The sequence below is a fragment of the Gossypium hirsutum genome, chromosome D01 (assembly GCF_007990345.1).
Source record: "Gossypium hirsutum isolate 1008001.06 chromosome D01, Gossypium_hirsutum_v2.1, whole genome shotgun sequence".
In the NCBI taxonomy this organism is placed as follows: Eukaryota; Viridiplantae; Streptophyta; class Magnoliopsida; order Malvales; family Malvaceae; genus Gossypium; species Gossypium hirsutum.
Window position 1 is genome coordinate 23143959 of NC_053437.1, and position 11859 is coordinate 23155817.

At 33.3% G+C, this 11859-nt stretch overlaps 1 protein-coding gene across 2 annotated transcripts; it reads left to right on the plus strand.

The window, feature by feature from the left end:
• The first annotated feature begins 4051 nt into the window (after window positions 1–4051).
• On the plus strand, window positions 4052–6298 carry LOC107921670 (uncharacterized mitochondrial protein AtMg00820-like). Of its 2 annotated transcripts, none has more exons than XR_005909681.1 (2): window positions 4052–5094; window positions 5615–6298. XR_005909681.1 is itself a non-coding variant. In XM_016851496.2 (2 exons), exons 1-2 carry the CDS (start codon window positions 4419–4421, stop codon window positions 5720–5722), a joined length of 684 nt encoding a protein of 227 aa, XP_016706985.2. In that variant the 5' UTR covers window positions 4052–4418; the 3' UTR covers window positions 5723–6298. The 2 variants fall into 2 exon arrangements, 1 of the variants encoding a protein (XP_016706985.2); XM_016851496.2 differs by having other exon boundaries at window positions 4052–4994.
• Window positions 6299–11859: the final 5561 nt, after the last annotated feature.

The following is an 11859-nucleotide window of genomic DNA, read 5'->3' on the forward strand; positions in this document are numbered from 1 at the left end:
CTTTGAGTTTTCAAGTTTGAGCACGATTTAGACTTGGTTGACATTCTGTAAAATTTGAGTTAGGCCCGTGACAAAGCATAGAAAATGAGGCGTGATAAATATGAGTCAAGGTGGTTGGGACGTTTTAGACTTTTTACAGGCACTTATCGGAGACAGATGTGTAACATCATGACAAGGGTCGTCGGGATGTCGGGACAAGGCGACGATCCCTTGAGGCAGGGGCAGGGGCAATGTCATGACGAAGAGAGTTGTGACGATATCTCACCTAATGTAGCCACGTTTTAGACTCCAAGCAGGACTTCTTCTCCCAATTGAACTCTGATTATTCCAAAGATATTTTAGCACGATTAGAACTTTAATCTTAGCCTATTTAAAGGGGTCATTGTATCCCTTTTTTGAGATGCCAATCAGTAAGGGCTTTTCTTAAGGGCGACAAGATGTAGTCGCATATGAATTTCAATGAGAGTTTCATGGTAACTATGGAGAGAATTTTGTTCCCGAAGTTAGGGTTTTATTTTTAGGTTTGGTATTGTATGTTGAGTACATTTAGGTTTATTTTATCCATATTGTACTCTCATTTTTTTACTCATTTAGTGAAAAGCTGAAGCCTCATTTGCTCGTAGTTTTTATCCTTTTCGGAAGAGTTTTCCACATAAATATTTTTATGTTTGATTTTCTCTATTTTACTTGTTCGTTACTTATACGGGTCGATCTTTAACAGGTAACACCATATTTGGAGGGGGCAGCTCAAGTAAACCTTTAGCTCTACAATGCTTAACTAGGAAGTCAATTAGCTATTTCTTGAGGGTACGCACTCCAAAAAATTCTTAGGTTTCAGCATAAGACTCTCCAATATCAATATAATGTTGTTCCAAGAAGGGATTAATAGGTCCAAACAAAGTTGCCCATTTGCTACGATTTGTAGGCACAAGAGTTTCTAACCTTTGCTTTCTGAGAAACCCAAAACCATCAACGATTGACATGATTTTACACAAAATGAAGCTCATGATCAAAGATGAAGTAGAGTGGTAAACAAAATGAGATAGTCAATAGCAACTTTTAGCCTATTTTGGTCATCTATAACATAATATAACATACTCTCTTGGATATTGATATACTGTCTAACAGTACAAACCCACATGATTTGGAAGCCATGGACGAAGAAATGCACTATACACATGGCTAATGAAGGCTTTATGTGTAGAAATGGGAAAAAAAACTTGCCACTCAGGCAATCAAGCTTTGCTTATTCCATTTAACAAGCCATTCATGATTATCATCTACTGCAGCATATAGGGTGTTTCTAGAAGGTGGATCACATAATTTCACCTCCCCTTTCATGGTGACATATTTCATGTAACTTAGTTTAAAGTTGCTAGTCAAAGATGTAAGTTTTATTTGAGAAATAAAATACAGTAAATTTCCATAAGCATCATGTGAAGCTTGTAAAATAAAATTGCAGGACTGAGTACATTGTGCATACCATCCATTACTTTCACTAGCAGTTGCGACACCAAGATAATCCAAAACATTACTACATATTTCAAGGTCCAAAGAAGCATGCATAAGAACCTTCCTTAGTAAGAACAAGCCTTTTAAGGGAATTCCTTCTCTTTGGATATCAGAAAGGACTGTCAAGCATAACTGTCAAATATTTTTTAGATATATACTTTCCTAAGAATAGGTTGTTGTATTTTAGGATATGATTAGATACTCTCCTTTGTTGTATTTTAGGATGGGATTAGGGAGTTGATTTGTTGTAGTTAAGGAATCTAATATGTTGTTGTAGCTATATAATTGAAGGTTTAACTCAATAAAAAAGATAGAATTATCTTGTTTTGTTAGTACACAATTTTCATACAAAATTCTTTTATTTTGTTATGGTTTCAGGGCCATTAGGGCTTCTTGTTCTTCCTTGTCATTCTCTTCTTGTTTTATCATTTGTGAAAATTTTTTTTGTTATCTTGATATTGTATTTATAGAGAAATCAAAGATAGCTTGTGTCAAGTTTTCTAGAAAGAATTATTTCTCTTGGGAATTTTAATTCCAGATTTATGTTCAGGGAAAAAAATTGTGGGGGACCATTGATGGTGCGGATAGCAAACCTATTGATCTGACAAAGGCAGCTAAGTGGACAACAAAGGATGCTCGTGTCAAGAGCTAGTTGTTATGACTATAGTTTCTTCTCTTATCGTCAATCTAAGACCTTATAAAATAGCCAAAGCTATGTGGGATTATCTCAAGAAAGTTTACACTCAAAACAACTTGGCTAAGCGGTTTCAATTGGAATATGAAATGTCCAATTATGCCTAAGGAAAACTGTCTATTCTGGTTTTGTAACATTGTGGACTGAATATACAAACATTGTTTATGCTTCGGTGCCAGGGACATCTTTAGAAACGGTTAGCACTCTTCTTCAGACCAATTAAAGAGATCAACTTTTAATGAAACTCCGATCGAATTTTGAAGTTGTGAGATCAAATTTGTTGTTCAGAACACCTCCTCCATCTATGGATGATTGTCTGAATGAACTACTTCGAGAAGAGAAACGTCTTATGACACAGACTACTTTAGAGCAACAAGGGAATTCTGTTGTTGTTATCAATGTTGTACATACCGCATAAGGTAAACCGCGAACTGGAAACATGACCAACATCCAATGTTATAGCTGTATGGAATTTGGACACATTACAAATCAATGTTCCAAAAAATTTTGCAATTATTGCAAAATGAAAGGACATATTATTTCTGAATGTAGGAACTGTCCACAAAATCATAATCTGAGTTCTTTTCATGCCTCAACTACTAACATGGTGATTAAAAGATATTCAAAGTTTGCTTCTCCTCAATAATCAGCATCATTTGTTACACCAGAGAATATTAAACAAATGGTTGTTTCATCCCTTTCTACTATTGGAATTACTGGTAGAAATAAATACTTATCTAAAACCTAGTTTTTTGACTTAGTTGCTTCGAACCATATGACTTCATCATCCAATAATTTGCTTAATGTAAAAAATTGTGATGGCCACTTGAAAATTGAGACTGCTAATAAGAATCGTATTTCAATTATTGCTATCGGTGATATTTTTTTCCTCTCCACCTATGAAAAGTGTCTCTATTTCCCCTGATTTATCTACTAGTCTACTTTCCATTGGACAACTGGTAGAGGATAATTACAAAGTTACCTTTTCTTCTTCTGGTTGTGTTGTGTAAGAGCCAGCGTCAAGAAAGACAGTAGCTGAGGGACCTAAATGGGGCATACTTTTTCTCTCCATTTCAATGAATCAACCAAGTCTATAAATGTGTTTTCTTTTCTTTCTTGTTTTGTCTGACTTGAGTACAAATTTTGGTATGTAAAGTTAGACCATCCAAATGATAGGACTCTTTCATTCATGTTAAAATCTAGTGTGCTAGGAAATAAAATGTCATCTAAGGATATTATTTTTTATTGTTCTACCTGCAAGTTGGCTAAAAGTAAAACTCTTCCTTTTCCCTATCGTGATACTCATGTCTTTCATTGTTTTGATTTAATTCACAGTGATGTTTGGGGAATTTCACCAATTGTTTCTCATGCTTAGTACAAATATTTTGTGACATTTATTGACGATTATAGTCATTTTACTTGAGTCAATTTTTTGAGACGCAAATTTGAAGTTTTTGAGTCGTTCCAAAAATTCTTGGCCATGATTAAAAATTAATTTTCTAGAAATATTAAAATTTTACGAACTAATTCGGGTGAGGAATATATATATCTTAACATTTTCAAGATTTCCTTATAAAGAATGTCATTATTTCTCAAAGAAGTTGTCCTTATACACCCTAGCAAAACGGCATTACTAAACGTAAAAACTAACATTTTCTTGATGTGGTTCGTTCCTTGCTCATTGAGTATTGTGTTCCATCAAAATTCTGAGTGGAAGCTTTGTCTATGGTTGTCCACTTAATAAATAGTATTTCGACACCCACACTTCAAAATCAAACACTATATTTCCTTCTTTATCAAGAGCAACCTACATATCATCATTTTCACCCATTTGGGTGTGTTTGCTTTATTTTTCTTCCCTTTCATGAGCTTACGAATCTCTCCTCTCAGTCTGTCAAATGTGTTTTTCTTGGCTATGCCTCACATAAAAATGGTTATATGTGCTTTGATCCTATTGTTTAGTGGATATGTGTTTCTCGTAATGTTATTTTCTTTGACCATCAGTACCTTTATCCTTTACTTGATGTTCATTCTAATGATTCTACTCATTCTCTTCTTCCTATTTTTGAGGATATGTCTCCTGAACCTTATTCCCATTCTCTTGCTCCTATCACACGATTCCAGCCCTAATAAACGTCGAAATAGGGATAATATCCAACACAGTGATTTGGTTCCTTAACTTTCTCATCAAGAAGTCCTTGAAACTAGTTTGATGTTGTCACCACCTATGTCTTCCTTGCCACCAGCCCCTGCTAGTGATCCGTCTCCACTTAAGAAATCCACTCGCAACTCACATCCACCAAACAAATATGGCTATTCTCCTAAAATATTTGGTTATCATAAATCTATAATTGCTACACTTTCCTCCATTAAAATACCAGAATCATACTTAGAAGCAATCCAACATGCATGTTGGCAACAAGCGATTCAAGATGAGCGTGATGCTTTGCACCATAATCAGACTTGGGACATTGTCACTTGTCCTTTTGATGTTACTCCCATTGGTTGTAAATGGGTTTTCTCAATCAAACTAAAATATGATGGGTCACTTGACCGGTGTAAGGCTCGCTTGGTGGCTCTCGATAATCGACAAGAATATGGGATTGACTATAAAGAAACATTTCCTCCAGTTGTCAAAATGACCACCGTTCGTACAATCTTGGCTTTAGCAGCTTCTCAAGACTGGTCTATTAATCAGATGGATGTAAAAAATGCATTCCTTCATAGGGATTTAACAGAGAATATTTATATGCGTTCTCCACCTAGTTTAACAACTGCTGCAAATGAGGTATGTCACTTGAAACGTTCCTTATATTAGCTTAAACAAGCTCCTCGTGCTTGGTTTGCAAGATTAAAAAAGACGCTGCTTGATTTGTCTTTCGTACAAAGTTAGTATGATCTTTCACTTTTTTATGTAAGACTCCTCATGGAATTGTTTTGTTGCTTATATACGTGGATGATATTTTAATTACTAGTTCTGACATTGAGAAAATTCAAGAACTGAAAATATCTCTACATGCTTCTTTTAACATGAAAGATCTGAGTTCTCTTGCATATTTTTTGGGTTTGGAAATTCACAGAAACAAGAAAGGGATTTTTGTTAATCAATATAACTATCTCAAGGATATCATTTAGTTAGCTGGATTAGAAAATACTACTTCAGTAGATACCCCCATGGAATTAAATGTCAAATATCACAAAAATGAAGGTGCTCTTCTTTAGGATCCTACCTTGTACGCCGTCTAGTTGGGAGTCTCGTTTCTTTGGCAATCATTAGAACAAATATATCTTTTGTTGTTAACTTGATGAGTCAATTTATAGGTTCCCCACGACATTTACATATGGCTATTGTAAAGTGAATTATTCGCTATCTGTATGGTACCCCTCATCATGGTCTCTTTTTTCCAGCTTGCTCTTCTCTTAATCTTATTGCTTATAGTGATGCTGATTGGGCGGGATGTCCTGATACATTCCACTCTACAAAAGGATGGTGTGTATACTTGGGTGATGCTTTAATTTCTTGGAAATGCAAGAAACAAGATAGAGTCTCCAAATCCTCAACTGAAACAAAGTATCGTGCCATGTCTGCCACATGCTCAGAAATTACTTGGTTACGTGGTCTGCTCTCTGAAATGGGTTACCAACAAATTGATCCTACTCCTCTCCATATTGACAATACTAGTGCTATTCAGATTGTAGCAAATCCCTTCTTTCATGAACGTACCAAACATATTGAAGTCGGTTTTCATTCCATTCAAAAATCATTTGATAACAGTTCTACTAGGCTTCCTCATGTTTCTACCGATCAATAGATTGTTGATATCCTCACGAAGCTTCTCCCTTGTGCTCGACATTAGTTTTTTTGTACACAAATTTATGTTGCTTGATTTACCTGCATCAATTTGAGGGGGGATGTCAGGTATATCTGTCAAATATCTTGTAGATATATACTTTCCTAAGAATAAGTTGTTGTATTTTAAGATATGATTAGATACTTTCCTTTGTTGTATTTTAGGATGTGATTAGGGAGTTGATTTGCTGTAATTAAGGAATTTAATATGATGTACCAGTGCTATATAATTGAAAGTTTAACTCAATGAAAAAGATAGAATTCTCTCGTTTTTTTAGTACACAATTTTCATACAAAATTCTCTTGTTTTGTTAAGGAGATCCTGAAACCCTCCATGGATCCTAATAACAGAGTCTGGTTTGCAAAAATGCTTTGTTCCAGAGAACATTTCACAAGGAATGATGCGAGCCTTTTGCACCATAATTTTGATAGATTCTTTTGTATTGTTTAGTTCTGTAATGGAGGAAGCTTGAGCAGGCAAGAACTCAAATACTCGTGTCTCAGGAAATGAAGAAGAGCCCTTTTTCACACAAAAAGAGAAGGCATTGAAAAATGCAGAAGGGACACATCCAAGTATCTCCATGTTCCTTTTGTTGTCTAGTAATATCGTTTCCCGTGAGGAAGCCAGTATGCAATCAGCTTAAATTATAAATGGAAAGTTTGTTACCATTGCCGTAGGCAAGAAAGCAAAGACACCAAAAGAAGATGTCCCTCGTTTAAGTCGCTTCCCAAATGGAAAAGCAAGCGAGATAATCCACTCATCTATGTCATTCCTCGAACTAACCTTGCTTTAAGGTTTCACTTGAAACACCTGTCGCCACATGAAATAGCGACACGTCTCTTCAGTGGTTTCAAGGTTTTCTTTAGCTGAGGGATGGACGACACATGAACTTGCTCTATCAGATGGCAAGGTATTTTGATCTGTTTCACTATATTGCTGAAACATTGTCAGCTTATTTTGGATTATTACTGATGAGTGATGACACGAACAGATAATCTTTTGATCTTGCATAAGAACAGGAGAAACTCAGGGTGCAGCTCCGACAATTGCGCCTTTGTGGCTTCCACTTTCTCAGGTTTCAATGGAAGAACGATGATGGTTGAGGGTAAAATCTTATTTGCCCCATAGATTTCACAAAGATCTGAAACGATGGTTGTTCCCTCAACCCATTCAGGAACTATGTACCCAATACCACGATTGCTAAAAATGTGAGGTTGTTTACTCACAAAGACACTTTTGAATCCAATCCCTGTACAAAGAGGAACCATTAGTATGAAAGAAAATGGGTATTCAACCATCCATTCTTTTATTTCTGTCTAAAAGATGACATATTTCTTACTCAGAACTTCAATCAAACATGTTCAACAATCAATTGGTATACATCTACAAATCCATTTAATTTCAACTTTCAAGCAAGGAAGAAGTAGTAAATTTTTAGGAAAGAAAATGGGCATTCATTATCTTTTTCTCCAGTAAACCCCAGATGCCTCTTTCCCTTCTTGGTGGACCTGCCTACACTACAAATAGAGTCCATGTTCTTCCTTGAAAACCCAACTTCATTGTTGAAAACCAACAATGTTGAACGTGCACCAGTCCTGGTTATGACTCTAGTTGTCAATACAAACTCCGGAGTTGGCTGAACATCAATCGGGTACTCATTGTCTTCCGCATTCTACATTGAACACACACGCACAAAAAGGAAAAACTAGAGTAAAAACCCAGTACAATGATGCTTACGCTTGGTAAAGAATAGAAGAAGCAATAACCTGAATAAGCTCCATTAAAAAAGTGAACACCTTTAGTGTATAACTTAGCAGAGAGGCTGGAAACAGCATGATGAAGATCTTGGGTTAAAGGATTGGGCTCTTTCTTGCCTATTGCGAACTTGTTGCTCCTGATTTCTTCTACATGAAGCTTTGCAGCATGTCTTGCTGCAATAACAGCCATTGCCATTTCTTTGTAACCCAACCAATGCTGAAACACAAACCCTTTCAAGTCACAGAAGATGGAGAGGAAGCCAGTGCAAAAAGAAGATAATATGTACGAATGGCTTTGACCCTTTGATAGGACTGAGAAAAAAGGTTTTTTTTTTTTTTGAAGAAAAAGAGGAGAAAAAAGTTGATCAGATGAATATTGCATGAAAGATCTTCGGCAGTATAATGAACTATAGAGTAATGATGATATTAGCCTCCGTTAAGTAATTTACTTGTTTATTTTAGTAGAAAAAAAATACTATATTATATTATTATAAGAATTTTTCTTATGGATTTTGCTTTCAGAAAACAGATTATTATCATAATTGTCTTAATGTAGCACAGGAATAACAAAAATCTTTCCCTTTCCACCCTAAAATTATTAATTTAAATATTAGTATAGATAATGTATCAACTAATCTTATTTTTAGCATATCCAACATGTCATTCATATGCCATTGTTGTTGTATTGAAAGAGAGTATAGCTTTGAATGGGATAAGGATATACATGAAGCTTTTCAAGCAAGAATCTGATAGATAGGAGAAATTAAATTAAGTTAAAGATAGTATGAACCAAAGTTAAAAATTTTGATATCCATATTTAAATACAAATATAATTTTTAATACCGAAGTTATTAAGAAAATTTGATATTAAAAATTAAATTGTATTTTATTTTTTTATTAAAAATAGATAAATTAATTCATTTATTGGTAAACTAGTCATTCTATTATAAATTTTATCTATTTTTACTTATAAAATTGGTCCTCGTATATGCGATACATGTAGCATTTTAAGCTTCGTTGGTCATAATTTAATTTTTAATTTAACTATAGATATTAATTTACTTAATTTTTTAAATAGAAGGAAAAAGGAAAGATGAGATGATATTTCATGAAGGAAGAAGCTGTTACATGATTGAGATTCCATCAAGTATTAAAATTGAGTAGGAATAATAAGAATTGATTAAACAAGACTTGGGTGAACTAAAAATTAACACAAAAACTACAAAAAGGCATCAAGAATTACATCAACAACAACATCACATCTCATATCAATCATAATAGAACAAGAACGAAAGCAAAAGGAAACACTAAATCAGAAGTGGAAGACAAATTAGGAAAGAACAAAAAAGGGAATTTTATTACAAAATGGTACAAGAAGTGGAAGGTTGAGGAGCATTGACACCAGGCCATTCCTTGCAGTTGCAGCGTTGGGTTTCAGGCAGGCGATTGTAAACAGATGGAACATGTCTTCCACAACCTCCCCATGTTGTCTTCCCGCATGTTGAGCACTTCACTTCGTAGCACATCTTCGCTTGATTTTTACCTTGTTGCTCTCTGCTTTAAAAAGAACTGAATACGAAAAAGCCGACGACTTTTCTTTTCTTGTGATGAAATCGATGATACCCAGGGATGGAAGATGTTGAGATTATCGTTCCTTGTTGTGTGCGCCTGCCTAGCCAATCAGCAATTAGATCCATGTAAAGCCTGTGTTCAATTTGGGCTTAGTCATGAGCTAAGTTTTTGGGGACACATTTGTTTAAGGTTGAATCTCCATGAAAGCTAAACTATATGTCCTTTTGCTACAAAAATGAGTGAAAATGATGGGCCGTCCGCTTTAATTTTAATTGTTGGTTTGATTTTTTTATGGAAATTGATTGGATTTTTAGTTCACATAGTAAAGAAATTAAATTTAGGGTAAAGCGCAGAAATGGTCACTAAAGTATTATCCCCATTCTATTTTAGTCACTGATTTTTTAATTTGTTTATCTTAGTCACTAAATTATACGAAATTAAATATTTTCGTCACCGAATGTTAATAGCCGTTTGGATATTAAAAAGTGCTGATGTGGGCTCTTTTTTATTTGTCTAATGACAAATTTAGCCCTCTAATGTTTACATATTCTATCAATTTGATTCTAAATATAAAAAATTCAACAAATTTATCTCTTCATGTTTACAAAATTTGTCATCTTAATTCAAATTCAATAAATTTAGCACTCAACATTTACAAAAAAAAAATTAATTTTTATTTTTATTTTATTTTTTAAATGGTTAATATATATGAAGGCACTTAGCTATCAAAATTCTCATTTAAAGCATAAAAAATTTTAAAAAAAGTTTGTAATTTAGACATCCACGTTACAAAGTTTGTTCATTTTGGTCACTCTTGTTAAAAACTCTAACGGAAATCTGACATCAAATTATTTCTAAAATTTTGATTTTAGAAATAATTTAAGTAAAATAAAAAATTATCATTTTAGCCCCTATCTTTTAATATAAATGAAATTTATCCCAATTAAAAAAAAAACTCTTTCTGCACATTCTCAATGTTCCATCACAAAAAAAAAAAACCTCCAAATCCATAGATTTCTCTTTTTGTTTTTTGTTTTAATCAATTTGGCTGCTACTATTGATTCAATTTTTTCCTTTGAAGTTTCAATCTTATTAGATTTGTAAACTTCTTTAAAAAAAAAATCTCTTGTAAACGCAAAAATAAGTATCGCTTTTTGTTTGCAAAAAGATTGATTCCTTTTTTTGAAACATCCTACTTCTTCCCTTCCCCTATTTCTTCTCTGTTCTTGAACTCCTCTTCTTTTAACTCAAATTTTGTATCTAAATTTCTTTCAAATTCCATCTCATTTTCATTAAAGTTTCAATCTTTAATCTCTTTGATTCCCCCAAACAAAACTTTGAGTTTTTTTCCCTTTTTGCTTTGTTTATTTAAACATTTGTTGTTGGAGGAAAAAGAAAATGAATTTAGGGAATTGAATCTGAATCTTTTACAAAAAATATATTGGAGAGAACCTAAAACTTTAAATGCAAATTTTTCATGGGTTTTTTTTCTTTTTATTTAAAGTTAAAACAAAAATTGATGAAAAATAAGGGTTTTCTAAAGGAAGAGAAATCAAGAAAAATTGAAGGAAAAAATGGGTCACTATCGATGTAGTTTACCCTTTAAAAAACATTCATATTAATAGATGTACAACCATTTTAAAATTTTCATAATATAAAAATAAAATATCTTAGACCTCAAAATAAAATGAACTTAAAAAAATCAAAATATATGATTGAGTTTAGTCTTGTGGATTGAAGTAGATTTGGTTATTTAAGCTACCCGTTTATCTTTAGTTTAAACTTTAAAATCTACAAATATAGGGAGTTTTAAGGTGCAATTTTTTATATACTTTATGTCCGTTTTACAGTTCATGTTGGGGATTCGTGACTGTTCCTCTTAATAATGTCGTCTCCAAAATTCAAATTTGAATCTTTCCCTTAAAAGTACAATATACTTTACTATTATACTCAACCACTTGTTAATTCTAAGATGTACTTTTTACAAAAAAAAAAAAACTTTTCATATGCTCCTATTAACCTTTAACGAGAAAAAGGGAAAAGAATGAAAATAGTGATTTACCAATATTTTTAAGTATAAGGGCACATATAATAACTTCCAAAAGGGAAGTTACAAAAGAGATTAAAACTGGCAAGGTGAAAAATAAATAAGAAAGTTTAAGTTCCCCAGAAAAATATGGAATCTATTTTCCTAATGGAAAATGGCTTAATGCCACCATGAATGACAATAGCCATTTTAAGCATTAATGGCGTAAAAGCCCTTGAAAATTGAATAATGGCATTTAGCCATTTGAAATTAAATAGAAATAGGAAATTGGCTCATGACCATTTCAATACAAAAACCAATCAGCTTTGCAATAAAGAAAAGAGATTAGAAGAATGGCATTTCACTGTTCTAATCTTGACCAAAATGGTAGTAGTGATTCATCCATTAATAATGGAATTGTTAAAATCGAAAAACAATACTCGGTTA

Coding starts and splice junctions, on each gene's coding strand:
- LOC107921670 (XM_016851496.2), top strand. CDS start 4,419: ATGTTGTCACCACCTATGTCTTCCTTGCCACCAGCCCCTGCTAGTGAT. Junction 4,995..5,614: donor TAACAACTGCTGCAAATGAG/GTATGTCACTTG, acceptor TCTTTTTTCCAG/CTTGCTCTTCTCTTAATCTT.